Below are 16,685 nucleotides of genomic sequence, written 5' to 3'. Positions count from 1 at the left end.
CCTAACAGGTGATGGGGGAGACTTTTGAGCCCCACAGATCTAGAAGTCTAAGGGAAGAAGGAGAAAAACCTCAGAGAAAATAAAACGGTGTGGTGAAAATTTTGTGTTTACTTTAAACCCTAGCATCCTGCTTCTCTAGCAAGAGGTCATGGGAGCAAAGTACAAGGACCTTTGCAATCTCCAGACAGAAACCCCTGGCTGGGCCCGGGCAAGGGCTCACAGCTTAAGTGTCTGAAGCTCAAGCACCAGTACCTGAGATCTGATCCCCACCACTGGCTTAAAAGTCAGGCTGCCATCCCAGCGCTAGGGAGACTCCAGAAAAGAGACTCTAAATTCCTGGTGCCTTCTGGTCTAGTACAGCCACACGTAGTACAGACACATCTTAGACAGCCTGTGTCTAAAGTCATAATGGGGGGAGAGTAACGGAAGCAGTGGAGGGTCATACCTTTGCCCACTTCAGGCCTACACCTGTGCAGAGGTCCATGGCCACACACATTCACATGTACATGAACAGATAGATACACACACACTTTCAAGAATCAGCTGTTCTGAGGCACACACACACACACACACACACACACTTTTTTCCCCCCAAGAATCACCCAAATCCTGAATCCGTAAATGCTCATCTGTTTGGAGGCCAGGAAAGGGCACAGGATGTGTGGATGGAGGAGACTCTTGAGGACATGGGATTCAAGACTTTAGTGGGTGCTGTGCCAGAAACAGCTTGCAATGGGGTTGAAAAGAGGGTTGAAAAGAGGGCTGTGACAAGAAGTCCCAGGGTTCCCTGACTGAAAACTCTGTGCAAACACTTGAACAGGGTTCTGTGAAAGTGTCCAAAGCAAGGGCTGGATCTACATGGTCGCCCAGCTGCAGAAGGGAACCTGTTGAAGAAGGCGAGCTGCATGTGACTCAGCAAAGATTATTCTGGCAAGACTCTCATTGGTCATTCTGGGGACACCGGGCCTTCTGCCTATAAATAAGGCAGTGCAGTTAGTTCATGATGGGAGCTGGGTGTGTGGTGCTGACCATGACCCTTCCTCTTAGGAGTTTCTCAGGGAGGGCCTGGTCCCCTCTGCTTCCAGGTCTGGCTGAGACACACATGTGGTGAGGACCCTGCACAGCTAAGTCACCATTGGGTGCACCTCCCCAGTGCACTGGCAGCTAGAAGCTTCCAAGTCCCAGCGGTGTGGGGCGCCTGCGCAGTGGGCGGGCGGCGTTGGGCTTTGCGGGAGTCAGGAGACCCCCCGCCTCCGCTCCTCCGCCCCTCGCCCTCCGCCGCGCGCGCGCACGCGGTCCCGGCCACGCGCGCGCACGCACCTCACCTCGCTCAACCCCTGGCGCGGCAGCCACGGCAGCGGCGGCGGAGCAGGCGAGCGCGCGCGCGATCGCGGCGATCGGGAGGGCGGGGACCGCGCACGGTCCACTCCGGGGCTGTGCGGAGGCGCGGGCTCTGCGCTCCAGGCTCCGGGCGGCGGAAGCGGCGCCTCCAATCAGGCGGCGGGCTTGCGACCCTCTGTGCGCCCGGCCGGTGCTGCCCGCCCCGCAGACTGACTGACGCGCCGGCTCGCCCCCGCCCCCGCCCGCACGCCCGCCCGCCCCCGCCTGGTCTCCCCCGGCTGGGCTCAGACTCCGCTCTGCTCAGCTCTACTCCGCTCTCCTCTCCTCCAGCCTCGCCAGGCCCTCTCCCTGCCGGCAGGAGCTCCTTAGCTGCGGGGCGGCGGCGGCCCGCTCGCAGGCGGCTGCAAGCGACCTCAGAGGCAGCGGCAGCGGCAGCGGCGGCGGCGGAGCCGAGGATGAAGTGCAAGCCGAACCAGACGCGGACCTACGACCCCGAGGGCTTCAAGAAGCGCGCCGCGTGCCTGTGCTTCCGCAGCGAGCGCGAGGACGAGGTGCTGCTGGTGAGCAGCAGCCGCTACCCCGACCGCTGGATCGTGCCGGGAGGGGGCATGGAACCCGAGGAGGAGCCGGACGGCGCGGCGGTGCGCGAGGTGTACGAGGAGGCGGGAGTCAAGGGGAAGTTGGGCCGCTTGCTGGGCGTCTTCGAGCAGAACCAGGACCGCAAGCACCGGACCTACGTGTTCGTGCTCACTGTCACCGAGCTGCTGGAGGATTGGGAAGACTCGGTCAGCATCGGCAGGAAGCGCGAGTGGTTCAAGATCGAAGATGCCATCAAGGTCCTGCAGTGCCACAAGCCCGTGCACGCCGAGTACCTGGAGAAACTGAAGCTGGGCGGCTCCCCTACGAATGGGAACTCGGCCGCCCCGTCCCCGCCAGAGAGCGAGCCCTAGTATGTACCGCTCCCGCCCGGACTCCTGCCTGTCGCCTCCCCGCACTTGCCTCCTGCCTGCCAGGGGAGCACCTCTCCTGCCCTGTGCGCCCGCCTGCCCGCCCGCCAGCCAGCACGGGCAGGAGGGAGGCTTCTTTTGTTTCCTTGGCAGGCAGACCTCTGAATCACGCTTGCAAACTGTCTCGGTTGCCAGGCGCTGTTTGCAGACAATTTGCACGTTTTTCAGATGCTTTTCCAATCGCTTCTTGGTGACACTGTAAAAATCTTGTGGTCAGCCACAGCTGCATGGGTTTTTGTGAAAGCTGCCTTAAGTGCTTGCCCTGCTCCTCTTGGAGGGTGTGTGTGTTTGTGGTGTGTGTGTGTGTGTTCACCTGTGCGTCTGTGTGTGCTTGAGTGCCAGTCTGTTCAGTGAAGGTTTTTTTTTTGATGGTTCTCCCCCCCCCCTTAAACAGCCTTAACATGGGTTTGTGGGTAGTGTGCGTGCGCAATTTTGTTGTATGGTTTCTTCTAGTTTGTTTCCTAGTGAAGGGGCCTTTAGTTTTAGCCACTGGTGAGGTGCCTGCGCGTCAGGGAGGGAGGGGGCTTCTTTGGTTCTTGTTGTTTTGTTTTTTTCTTGTTTTCCCCCTCACAGTCTTGCTTCTTGGCAGTGACTCACTCTTAGTAGACCTTGACTGAGATGATTTGTTTGAAAATAAATGAAGAAAAAGAACAATTGGTGCTTTACAACGTTTCCTTTTTGCTCACAGTACTTTTAGCATCCAAAATGCTATATAATAAGTCCTAGCTGGAACTTCGTGGGGTTTTTTGTTTGTTTGTTTTCATATAACAAGCCCCATTTTAATTTTCAAGAAAATTTACAGCTGAGGATGTTTCATTGCTGACTTACAATGTCCTATATAATTTACAAGCTTTTCCCCAGTAGAATTGATATTTCTATAGAATTGCTAGTCACTGCTTTTCAGGATAATTGTGGTAATTCCGTTGTTTTAGCCCGCACACCCAGCAGCTTCCAGTGACCTGCACATTTCTGGATAGTCTTTAAAAATGGTCCTTTCCTCCCTGTGTGTCCATTTTAAAAGAAAGTAATTTACATTTGAATTGACTGATGTCCTACATTAAATTCCCTGACTGTCAGTTAACACAGAAGTGGAATCATTCATGTGATTGCATATTTGCAGTCATTCAAATCAACTGAATGAGTTTATATTCTTGCTGCTCAGCTGTTTTCAAACTGAATACAGGGGAACCACTTATCTCATAGACCCAGAGTAAAGGTTTCTTACCACAAACCTTTTGGTTGCTGTACTGTTGTTGTTTTTACCTTGATACTTGTTTCAAATAAGGAGTCACATGTAAGGCATCCCACATTCTCTTCTGAAACTCTGACCAGGTTCCCCTGCCATGTCTATTTAGATATCTAGAAAGCCTTTTGAAAGACAGTTTTAAAACTAGAAAGATCACTCCATATTTAACATGAGCCTTTTCAAGAAACCTAACAGATGAGAATGGGGAATTAATAACCGTGTAAAAGAACCTCACTTGAGTTGAAGCCATTTACTTTTTATTCTTAACTTATTTCACAAATAGAAAACAATTCATAGAATGTATTTTGCTCATATTCTTTGCCCTGCCCCGAGGTCTCTTCACCCTCTTAACCACACTCACACTCAGATTTGTGTTCCTCCTTGCTCCAAAACCAAAACCAAAACAAAACAAGCAAAAACCCACAAAAAGACAGACAGCAAATCACAAGATAAAAGCATACAAAATAACATGGAGTCTGTTTTGTGTAGGTCAACTGTTCCCTGAGCATGAGGCCTACCCTGGAGTTGAGTTGATAGACATAGTGTGACTCCTTTAGAGACGCAGGATTTTCTCTGCCCCAGAAAGTACCTATTGCAAAGAGCTTCTTGGTTAGGGGAGGCACATTCTACTCACTTCCCCTTCTCCCTGCTGAGACATTTTTCGTGGTTCAGATTTGTGCAGGCCTTGTACTTACTGTCACAGGCCCTGTGAGTCTATGTGCCCATCAACCCTGCTGTGTCTGGAAGATGCTGTTTCGTAGGATCCTGTACCACTTCTGACTCTACAACCTTTCCATTGAATCTGCTTCCCCATGGATCTCTGAGCCTCAAGGAAGGGTGTTTAAAAAAAGAGAGCCCCGTTCATTGCTCTTAATATCATTTTTAAAACATAATTACCGCTAAAACTTTAATGGAGCATCATCTTTATTAAAAGATGGTTTTTCATTCAGTTAATGTACCTATCAAAGTGTGAATCAATTGGTATACATCAGTATCCAGCTCCTGAAATTCACACTTTCTATTTCTAACTCCTTATCACAATACTGGGATTCTTCTGTCTTTTAATACCAGAGATAATTTTGGTTTTGAACTGTATGTATGCTGGTTCTTACTGCCTTATTGTGCAAGTTAACATTCAGAGTATTCAAATGTTTATCTCCATTTGGCTGGAGTTATTTAAAATTTAATACTGCTTTAATCTTCTAAAAGTGGGGTCCTTGCATTTTTTAAAAAGAAAAGTGGCTTCCCTTTAAGAACAATTTTCTTTCGCATTTAAAACATAAAGCCTAATTTACAAATATATTTTGATCTCTCATCAAAGGAAAAAGTATATGACTTATTTGAAGCATTTATTTTAATTCTAATCAAAATGACATTTGCTAGTTTAAAAAGTTTCTAATAGATTCTGTGATTTTTATCTCCATTAACCTTAAGTTCTACATTGATCTAGTAGATAACATGGATTTGGTTTTATGGATATTCCTTTTTATAAAAGCCTTAGAAATTCTGTCAGAAGCCGGGCAGTGGTGATGGTGGTGTACACCTGTAATCCCAACACTTGGGAGGCAAAGGCAGGCGGATTTCTGAGTTCAAGTCCAGCCTGGTCTACAGAGTGAGTTCCAGGACAGCCTGGGCTATACAGAGAAACCCTATCTTGAAAAAACCCAAATCCCCCCCAAAAAAACACCAAAAAAAAGAAAAAAAAAGAAAAAAAGAAATGCTGTCAGAAATGCATTGGAAGCTTTACTTTTACTTGTTATTATTTGAGTCAGCTTCAACCTTTAAAATTAAATTTATTTGTGTGTGTATGCACATGCATGCATAAACAACCCTCCTATACACACACACACACATACACACACACACACACATACATATTCATGTGTATGTGTTTGGATGGGTGGGAGAATGCCCTTGTATGGTTATGGAGGTCAGAGAACTATGTGTGGGAGTGGTATGTCTTCTTCCACCAGGTGGGGGGGTCCCAGGAACAGAACTCACGTGTTCAGGGGTTGGCAGCAAGTACCCACTGAACCATCTTACGGTCCTTTTCTTGCATTCTTAAATTATGTGTTTTGCATAATCAAAATGTATTCATAAGAATTGTTTGCCTAAAAAATACTGTGACTTTTCCTCCTTTAAAAAAATACTTGGTTTCTTTAGGCTTGGGTTTCGGCATCTTTGAAAAAATTTTAGTATTTTGTGAAACATAGACATGTCAGAAAAAATTATAAACTACTAGGAAATTATTTACTTTTAATACTTTAATATTTAATATTTTGTCAGTAGTCCCAGATTTTAACAGGTTACCAGGGATAATATATTAATTTCTACCAGTCAGTCTTCCAAAAACCGTTCAGTTACTGGGTATTTTTTCCTTCTGAGAGTGCTAAGTCATTTTACATACTATTTATACATGTACTAAAATATACAGCCAAATTTTACATCCATCTTTTAGTTGGAAAGGAAGAAATACTCCAACAGAGAATTGTGATTTGCAGACATGAATTAGAAATTATTTCCCATTTGTTGAAGTGTTTTGTTGGTAACCAGGAATTCCTCCCTCCCCCCCCCCCCCCCCCCGGGTCTTCATGCATGCTGAGCATGTACCGGACCACTGAGCTCCACCCACAACTCCATGATAGAATATTTAGTTCTTTGAGATTTACAAAGAGGAAACATGTTAATATAGGTTTATGTTAATATAGGTTTGCATGTATACTGGAAACATACAACCTTTTCTATGCTTTAAAGAAACAAACTAGAAATAGGGGATTTACTTTTATAATCCATTTGCTTTATTTGTACAAATTTATTTTAGATGATTAATATAAAAGGTTTGTCATTGAACAGTATGAGTTCACTTACAAAGGTTTCTATAAGAATACCTTATAAGATCTAGAAGAGAATTTTCCCTGGCCAGAATTTTTATCTTCAGGCTGAATATGGTACTACACTGTATGCAACATGTTTAAACATTTTTGAGTAGGCAGAACTATGAGAATTCACTATAGCCACAGGACCTTCTTATGAGATAACAAGAGGTGGGTAAAGGAGGACCCTACACTGGGACTTGGAAGTCAGACCCAGTTGTAATTCTTACATTTGTAATTGCATCCAAGTTACCAAATCGTCCCTGCACACAGGTTTTCTGTTAAATCTGTCACTGTAGATAGTGCACATAGATATAGCATAAATATCTCCAATGAGATACTCTTTTTAACTAGATTAAGACTCTTCCCTGTAGTGGTTAACAGTTTATTTACCATGTGGCCACCAGCCTGAATTATCTCTAGTCTTACAGGTAGAATTTATATATATTTTTTGCATCTTCATTGCTAATTCCCTTCTGATAATCACTAATTTCACAGTTTTTATAGATAGGTGTGTGTGTGTGTGTGTGTGTGTGTGTGTGTGTGTGTGTGTGTGTGTGTATTGCATGTGCGCATGCGCGTACATTGCACTTGCCTTAGAGCCTGTGAGGGCTTTCTAAAGAGCACATGACTGGTGCACCTAATCTGTCAATTGCAAATATATACTTTGTAAATATTTACTTGTAAATATATACTTGTTGAATGTATGTCAATTTCTTTTTTCCAGATGAACAGAGACATGCTCAAGATCACGCTGAACTCATCATTGCTGTGAACCCAGTATTCAGTGGTATTGTCAAGTTCACCGGAGCACCTTTAAGGTTCCCAAGGAGACCGCTCATTCTGGTTTTCCTTCTACATCTTGGAACACTCCTCTGTCTATCTTACCAACTTTTCCGCTCTGGTTGTTGTACTCTTGTGTGTGAACGGACTTAATTCAGCACCTATAGCCTTTTGTTGTGCTTTTCTGATGTGTCTGCCTTCTTCATTAGACCTTTGAGAGCAATGACTATTTTTCCTTACTCTGCATATTCTGCATCCAAGACACTACTTGAAATATGGTTGGCATCACTGGAGGTCTTTGATTCTATTAATATTTTGTAATCTCTTTATGGCTAAATATTTCCCTCCCAATCTGGTGCTAGTAGAGTATCCGCTGTCTAAGCACCATGTGTGTAGCTCATGTGTATTAGGTGTTGCAAAAACATTTCGGGACAGTTTGAGATGTTCCAGGACAAGAATTAGTACTCATTTATATGTCATACCACACAATGGCTGGCACAGTTTTAATATTATGTCATCACTTAGGGTAACATTTTATAGGATTAGTCCTTCACCTAACAACTTTAGTGTTTTTGTACTGTTGTTAATTTGCTTAAAATTTTATTCAAAAAGTATCACTTGCTATAAAAGTAATTGTAACACATTACAATGAAAACCTATTATGAGTTTTTATAAAAATAAATTTTAAATTAATATACAAAGAATAATACATTTAATATTTTTTTTGCAATGTTCTACTTCTGAAATGTCACCTTAACATTTTCTTGCAGAAAATCCTGGGTTTCTTTTTTTTTTTTTGGTTTTACAGACTCAATATTCTGTATTATTTGATGATGAGTAGGAAGAAAAACTGCCGCTGAAGCAGTTTTCAGAGCTAATTGTGCCATTTAGTTGCCTAAGTGTCTTTTGCCTCTCTCACTGTTTTCAGTTGGCTGTGATTCTCATCCCTTTCCTAGTACAGTCAGCTGCCTCCTCAGTACCACAAGCTCTCTGCATGTTTATGCAGAGGAGAGTGAGTGCTAAATTGGTGTCCATTAGAAAGGCTTCAGGGAAAGAGACTACTGTAAAGGGGAATGCAAAATGAAGAATTTAAATGAGGGAACTCAGTGCAACTCTTTCCAAAAGAAGAACTTTATGCCAAGGACAAGGACATTTCACAGAGTTTTGTCACAGGGTGTGTGATGTCAACACTCTTACTCAGCTTATCCTAAGGGTTCCAAAGAGGTTCTGAAACGGCTGGTGGTTGTGTTCTGCTTTTTCACCATAAACCATTAGATTTGGAAAGGCTTGAACCCCAATTTAGTGTTAACACCCTTCCTCATGGTACCAGTGAAATGTATTGTGTCCCCACATCTTACAGACTTTGAAATAAAACCACACATTCTAATTTACTGGAGTTTCTATTTGTGATATGTACTGTGGATTTGCTTTCTAAAGAAACCCTTATCTTTTAGACAACTGTACTGAAAATTTACAGAGATGCTACTGTTACTTGCTTCAATATAATCAGGGTGGTATACGTTTGTACATAGAGGAAACAAGATGGACTCTGACTTGATAATTGTTGAAGCTGTGTGATAGATGTTTGAGAATTCATTATTCTCTATACTTTTGTATATGTTTGAAATTTTCCATAATAAAAATTGCAAAACTGTATTTCTTAGAGTTTACTTGTAGGCCACCTCTCCCTTTTAGAATCTTAAGTATGGATGGATAGTCAGAATAAGAATTCACAGCACTGAAACAGAAGCCTATTCTAAAAAGGTAGCTTTTCTTCTTAAGCTAAACCTGCAGCTAACTGTGCCTTTCTTTCCAAGTTCTTTTTTTTCTTGGAAAACCTCTAGTTAACATATGCAAAAGGATCTTAGTCCCCCTAGTATGTAACCAGGGGACATCACTTCATTTAAAATTGTGTGTGTGTGTGTGTGTGCATGTGCAGGCACTGCATGAGGTCACTAAATCCCCGGGAACTGGAGTTAAGAATGCTAGTAAGCTCCCATATGGGTGTTTGGGACCCAACCCAAGTCCTTTGCAAGAACAACAAGTCCTCTTAACTGCTGAGCCCTCTCTCCAGCACCACAATTTTCTTTGAAAATACCATGTTCTAATTAATCTTCATAAAATTCTGGAAATAAAAAAATAAAAAAAAATCACACATGATGCCTTTTGACAGAGATAACCAAACTTAAGACAAAACATACAAGTGGGGCTGCGGCTGGAGAGATGGCTCAGCAGTTAAGAGCAATAGGCTGCTCTTCCAGAGGACACAGGTTCAAGTCCCAGCATCCACGTGACTGCTTACAACTGTCTGTAACTTCAGTTCCGGGGGACATGGAACCATACAGTAATCCAGAGCCAAAGAAGCCAAATAAGAAGCAGGGTCTAAGGGAGGGTGGTTGAATCCTCCGAAAGAGAAATAAAATGCAAATTGAAGGTGGATGGTGGGTGGGAGAGGGGAGGAGGGGTGCAGGGAGGTCAGGGGAGAGAGGACAGAAATGAGTGAGGGAGGGCACATCTCTAGGACAGGGGGGAACAGGGTGCTATTGGGGTGACTTTAGCTGAGACTCCTCCTAGCAGTGGGAGAGATGGATCTTGAAGGGGCCACTTCCTGTAGCCACGCAGGACTCCCAGAGGAGGATAAACTCACCAGCCCACCCACCAACTTTCAACCCAAAATGTGCCCTGCCTACAAGATGTGCAGGGATAAAGATGAAGCAGAGATTGAGGGAACGACCAACCAATGACTGCCCTAACTCGAGACCCAACCCATGGGCAAGAACCAACCCCTGACATAATTAGTGATCCTCTTGTTATACTTGCAGACAGGAATCTAGCATAGCTGTCCTCAGAGGCTTCACCCAGCAGCTAATGGAAACAGATTCAGAGACCCACGCCTAACATTAAATGGAGAGCAGAGAGTGCTGTGGAAGAGTTGGGAAGGACTGTGGGACTAGAAGAGGACAGGGACTCCACAGGAAGACCAACAGAGTCAACTAACCAGGATCCTTGGGGGATTTCAGAGACTGAACTGCCAACCAAAGAGTGAACACAGACTGGACCTACCACCCCCCCCACACACACACACATATGTAGCAGATGTGCAGCTTGGTCTTCATGTGGGTTCCCCAACAACTGAAGTGGGGGGGGGAGGCTGTCCCTAAATCTGTTGCCTGCCTGTGGATCCCACTCCCCTAGCTGGGCCTCCTTGTCTGGACTCAGTGGGAGAGGATTTGCCTAGACCTACAGTGACTTGATGTGCTGGGTGGGGAGGAAAGGGAAGAGAAGCAGGAAATGGGGGAAGGATCTGTGTGAGGGGTTAATGGTTTGTAAAGTGGATAATAAAATAAGTAAAAATGTGTGAGGGCTGATATTGGTACGTAATGTGAATAAATAGAATAAGAATAAAAACAAAAACATACAAATGGGGTTGGAGAGATGTCTCAGTGGTTAAGTGCACTGGCTGCTCTTACAGAGGACCCAGGTTCAATTCCCAGCAACTATATGGTGGCTCACAACTGTCTATAACTATTGGCACTCTCACACAGACACATAGGCATTAAAAATATAATAATAAAAATACAAATACAAATTTCAGTCTTGATTCTTTACAAATATATATGTGGCTCAGTGTGTGTGTGTGTGTGTGTGTGTGTGTGTGTATTCTGGTCAGAATATTTCTCAAAAGTGCATGATGTTTTTATTTTAATCACATTCTACACGGGCACCTTGTTCTTAGCATTTTTAGGCTACTGCTTAGGGCCATTATCAAATTTGTGCTGCTTCTAATATGCACAAGCACAGGAAGCAAAACATAATACTTGGGTCTGAACTTTAGATAGATAAAACTCTATCAACCAAGTCCTGGTGCAAAATAAAAAGGGTCTATTTTGCCATGAGTGTGCATGCATGTGTGTGTAAAAGTGTGTGTGTTTTTCCTAAAATTTTCACATACCAAGCTCTAAAGCCATACAACTTGAAATAATTAATTCAGGTGGTAGCAGCTAGGGTCACAGGGCTTCTGGACAAGGCAGTGGGGATTTATATTGGTTCTGTGAACTGGGGTTGGAAGACCTGCCCAGTGTATGTGGACTCATGCCTTGGTTGAAACTGTGGACTATGTAGGTGGACAGAGCTGAACAACAGCAAACATTCACTCCTACCTAGTTCTTTTGTTGTTGTTGTTTCTTGTTTTTTTGAGACAGGGTTTCTCTGTATAGCCCTGGCTGTCCTGGAACTCACTCTGTAAACCAGGCTGGCCTCGAACTCAGAAATCCACCTGACTCTGCCTCCCAAGTGCTGGGATTACAGCCATGTGCCACCACCCACCACCATCTTGATTTCAGATGCCCTGTCACCAGCAGCTTCAAGCTCTTGCTGCCTTGACTTCCCCTTTATAACCTTAAACAGTGAACTAGAATAAAACCTTTCTCCTTGAATTGCTTTTGGGAGGGTATTTTATCATGGTGATGGGAAAAGAAACAAAGACATTAAGACACATGTTTTTCTGAAGGGAAACAATTGCAACATATTGGCCACAAATAGGCCTCAGATACATAGCCTTACCTGTTTTTACAGGCTGTTCATTTTCTCTACATCTTCACTTATCTGTGATATCATTTTATAGCCTCTGACTCTAATTTGGCCACTATTCCGGACAGTTGTTGCTAATGAGTAAACAAGGGCACCTCCTTCTTTGGACTAAGGGAAGCCCTGCTCTTGCACTTTGCCCATTTTAAGCCATAATGTGCTGTCACCCTTACTTAATTTCCTACAGCACATTTGGTACCACTCTGTGATCCAAAATGGATTTTACTGAGGATAGCAAGAGCATGTGAAGGGAATATAATAAAATCATTGAGAGCTTAGTGAGATGGTGTGGAAGGAAAGACACTATCAAACCTGCAACCTTAGCTTGATACCCAAAAGTCACATGGTGAATTCATTCAAGTCACCCTCTGACCTCCATACATGCCCCATGGCACGAGCAAACATACACACATACACACATACACACATACAGAGAGAGAGAGAGAGACAAAGAGAGACAGAGAGAGACAGAGACCAGAGACAGAAAGGCAGAGACACAGAGATAAATATATTTTAAAAACATGTAGCTTTACACTTATATAAAATATATGCTAGAAGGATAAATACGTCTCTTTCTACATCTAGGCTTGAACTTGTTTTCCAATACAAGCTGACTTCAAATGGCTAGCCAAAATGTCTCCAACTGAAGCAGCAAGCACAGCGTCTGTATGGGTCTGCACCAGGTCCTTTGTGTATCCATTATAGCTTCCAACTTAGTGCTTTTATGGGATTACTGAGTGTGTGAATAAGCGGTTTTCTGATTCTTGTACTTTCTCTTTGGGTCTTCTCCTTCTGTTGGTTTGTCTTGTCTAAATTTGATGTGTTAGTTTTTGTTTTAATCTAATATTGTGTTATATATTTTTAAAGGAAGAAGAAAGGAAGGAAGGAAGGAAGGAAGGAAGGAAGGAAGGAAGGAAGGAAGGAAGGAAGGAAGGAAGGAAGGAAGGAAAAACCTAGCAACTAGGGAAAAGATTAACAACAGAACTGTCCTTTATTCCTTATGGGAGAGGGAAAATCAGTTTTCTCCAATAGAGTGACACTGGGTATATCAGCCACAGCAAGCCAACATAATGGACTACACAGGTTTTGTGGGTGCTTTTATTTGGTTACAGTTTGGTAGGGTTTTTGTTTTGTTTTGTTTTGTTTTTTGGGTGTGTTTTTTTGTTTTCTTGGATTTGGGTTTTTTATATTGGGGTTTTGTTTGCTTTTTGAGAAAGAACTTAAAGTTGGGAGGGTATGGAGGGAGAGTGGATCGGAAAGGACTTGGGGGAGGGGAAGAATCTTATTTAAATTAAAAAGTATTTTCATTAATAAAAACATTGTTTTTAAAGTTTTAAATAAAAGATAATTAATGATTAATTATAACAAATGTGTCACTCCAATGTAAGAATTTTAATAGGGTAAAGTGGGTACGCAGCTCATTGCACCTTTGTATTGCTGTCTTTATTTTCTATATGAATTAAAAGACTTGTTCTTAAATTGTAAAGTCCATTTAAATTTTTCTTTTTTAAAAGATTTATTTATTTATTATATGTGAGTACACTGTAGCTGTCTTCAGACACTCCAGAAAAGGGTGTCAGATCTTGTTATGGTTGTGAGCCACCATGTGGTAGCTGGGATTTGAACTCAGGACCTTCAGAAGAGCAGCCAGTGCTCTTAACTGCTGAGCCATTGTTTCAGCACCCATTTAAAATTTTCTAAGGAGGAAAAAAGAAATTAAAAGTCCCATCTAACCCAGCCTGGTCTTCAGAGTGAGTTCCAGGACAGCCAGGGCTACAAAGAGAAACCCTGTCTCGAAAACAAACAAACAAACAAGTCCCTCTAGCATCCATTGTCTAAGAAGACTTATGAAATACTATCTGGCAATATGAAGAAGCATGTCAGAATTTCTGGGAGTTTGGACTTATTTGGGCCCAGTGATAAAGGGATAGATAGGGGCTCTGGCCAGAGTTGGTTTAAAAAAAGAAAGAAAGAATGTTTCCTTTAGTCTACTCTGTCAAACTTAATCTTCATTTCTTGGAGAATACAAAGAAAACATGGAAGACTACACAAGCCATTCCGAGTAGGTGACTCCATTCTGTCCCCATGATACCTTGTGCACATTTTAAAAATTACTCGGTAATATATATTAACATGAAATCACTGTACACCTTAATGGAATACAGTATGGTATGTTGATATACAAATCCAGCATGTAATGATCAAATCAGGGCGATTGGAATTTCTTCTTCCACATAAACTATTCTTAAAAGCCAGATGGAGCTTAATAGAAAAGATCCCATAAGTCAAATGCAGATGGCAAAACTGAGGCTCAACATGATTAAGTCAAACAAGTCATTCGCAGTAAGGAACAGAAGTAGAGGTGAGTGCCAGATATGAAAAATGTTATTGCTGTTCTATCACAAAACAAAAGCCAACTGCTTTGGCTCCCAGTTTTTAAATGAGAAAACATGTGAGTTGATGAATATATCCACTTATTTCACTAAAGCACTTTATTATCTATTTGTATCCCATAACACCATGTTGTATGCATTGAATACATACAATAAAATTTCTATTTAAAAGAATGCAAATTATCTAATATACCCTAAAGGAATCCTTTTCTCAAGAACACAATGCTTTAACTCAAACAAACACTAGTACGGCTGATAGGTGAAGAAGGAGCCTCCACTGATTTTCAAATAGTAACTTGTGAATTCTCTGTGTTTTCTCTAGAAAGCTTTAGACTCATAAATAGAAAGCTATTACAGAAAACTGTAATGCCCCTAGCTTTACAGTTTCAGAAAAGCACTCACAACACTGGGTCAGACATGTTATTATCTGCAGGTATATTCCACCCATAAGATGTTTCACTCAGCTAGGCAGGCTCAGCGCCTAGCTGGGAGCACTAATCATTCTCCAAGGAAATGCCAGGGAACTTGGCAACTAAACAGGAAATAAGACTCAGCCAGAAGTAGCAAAATGGAAGGCCAGTGATAAGGAGAAAAAGATTTGAGGTTTTGGAGGCCAGACAATATGATCTTTTTTACAAAAAGGAATTGCTTTGTTGTGTCTCCAGTTAATGTATACGAATAAAACTGTAGGGGCACAAGCAGGTGTGGCACTGTCCATCTATGATCCAGGCGTGCCAGAGGGTCAGAGCAGGGGAATAAGTTTGAAACTGGCCTGAATGGCAGGGATAGATCCTGTTGCATTGACATTTAGGAAGAGAAAAGGGTCCTACCCTTGTGCTCTCTGCAGGAGATATCCATATCCTAACCCAGAGCCATCTCTCCTCACTTGGGCCTTTGCCCTGCATAACTCCTCCATGCCCAGGACAAGCTGGAAGTGGCACCCACAAAAACATACTCTCACTGAATCTGGACTAGCTCCTGCCTGGCACCTCCGCTGGTGTCCGAGCCCATCCAGGAATCCTACTTGCACATTCTATCTGTGAATCCATCCCAGCTCTCTTGCTCCTTGTCACCTTTCAACAATACTCTCAGCTGGGTAGCCACATCCACCTCCATGCACTTCCATGCCCAGGCCCAGCTGAGAGCTGCATTCTTGTGCCTTCTTGCTTACTACTGAGTTGGAAGCAACCTCTCTTTATGGTCAAAATTCAACATCAAGTATCTGAAGGAATTAAGTACAAATTCTTTCTCTTAGTCAGGGTTTCTATTTCTGCACAAAACATCCTGACCAAGAAGCAAGTTGGGGAGGAAAGGGTTTATTGAGCTTACACTTCTACACAGCTGTTTATCACCAAAGGAGGTCAGGACTGGAACTCCAGCAGGTCAGGAAGTCGGAACTGATGCAAGGCCATGGAGGGATGTTCCTTACTGGCTTGCTTCCCCTGGCTTGCTCAGCCTGCTCTCTCATAGAACCCAAGACCAGTCCAGAGATGGTACCACCACAAGGGGCCCTCCCATCCTTGATCACTAATTGAGAAAATGCCTTACAGATGGATCATATATATATATATATATATATATATATATATATATATATATATATGTGTGTGTGTGTGTGTGTGCGTGTGTGTGTGTGTGTGTGTGTGTGTGTGTGTGTGTAAGTACACTGTAGCTGTTATCAGACATACCAGAAGAGGGCATTCGATTTCCTTACGGATGGTTGTGAGCCACCATGTGGTTGCTGGGATTTGAACTCAAGACCTTCAGAAGAGCAGTCAGTGCTCTTAACCGCTGAGCCATCTCACCAGCTCCCCCCCCACCCCACCCCCACCCCGGCCCCATAGCTGGATCTTATGGAAACATTTCCTCAAGGGAGGCTCCTTTCTCTGTGATAACTCCATCTTGTGTCAAGCTGACACACAAAACCAGCCAGTACAATCTTCCTACTTAATCTGAAATCATTGGCCAATGAGAAAAAGAGAACCAGATTATCACTAACAGTAGCAGACTGGGACCTCATATCAAACACATGATCTACATGGCCAGGACCATCAAAACCCCACAAAACAATATGAAAGGCCAGCCCAGAAATTATGTTCCCTGGAATGGATATTATGGATATTATGGATAGTTATGTGTTCTAAGCATTGAATCCTAGTCTTCTGCAAGAACATCTGATTTTAAATACTGAGCACAAGAGACACAGAATTAAAAAATTATAAACATAATCAAAGAATCCACGGAGTTCAAAATGAACACAAACACCTGAATGAACTTAAGAAGGATGTGAATAAATGTGTAGAAATCAACAACAACACCAATATATGAAGAAAATGATGAATGTGGGGGATGGGGAAAGCCATGAGTACACAAAGGCCCGAGTGAATGTATGTTGCTAGCATGGTATGGTCATATCAAGGACTAAAAATCCCCTGACCCATGGGGAAATGGCAAA

General features: G+C 43.1%; 1 protein-coding gene across 2 annotated transcripts; it reads left to right on the top strand.

The window, feature by feature from the left end:
- The first annotated feature begins 1,608 nt into the window (after positions 1 to 1,608).
- Nudt11 (nudix hydrolase 11) lies at positions 1,609 to 7,795 on the top strand. Of its 2 annotated transcripts, XM_052170919.1 has the most exons (2): positions 1,609 to 2,290; positions 7,195 to 7,795. In XM_052170919.1, coding segments are annotated over exons 1-2 (495 nt in total). In that variant the 5' UTR covers positions 1,609 to 1,796; the 3' UTR covers positions 7,196 to 7,795. The 2 variants fall into 2 exon arrangements, with proteins under 2 accessions (XP_052026879.1, XP_052026880.1); XM_052170920.1 differs by lacking the exon at positions 7,195 to 7,795 and having other exon boundaries at positions 1,609 to 2,291.
- Positions 7,796 to 16,685: the final 8,890 nt, after the last annotated feature.

Source organism: Apodemus sylvaticus, chromosome X (assembly GCF_947179515.1).
Source record: "Apodemus sylvaticus chromosome X, mApoSyl1.1, whole genome shotgun sequence".
Taxonomy (NCBI): Eukaryota; Metazoa; Chordata; class Mammalia; order Rodentia; family Muridae; genus Apodemus; species Apodemus sylvaticus.
The sequence above is the reverse complement of the archived record's forward strand: the minus strand, read 5'-3'. Positions and strand labels throughout refer to the sequence as shown.

What these genes read in the sequence shown, in the direction of transcription:
- Nudt11 (XM_052170919.1), top strand. Translation starts at nt 1,797, where the DNA reads ATGAAGTGCAAGCCGAACCAGACGCGGACCTACGACCCCGAGGGCTTC.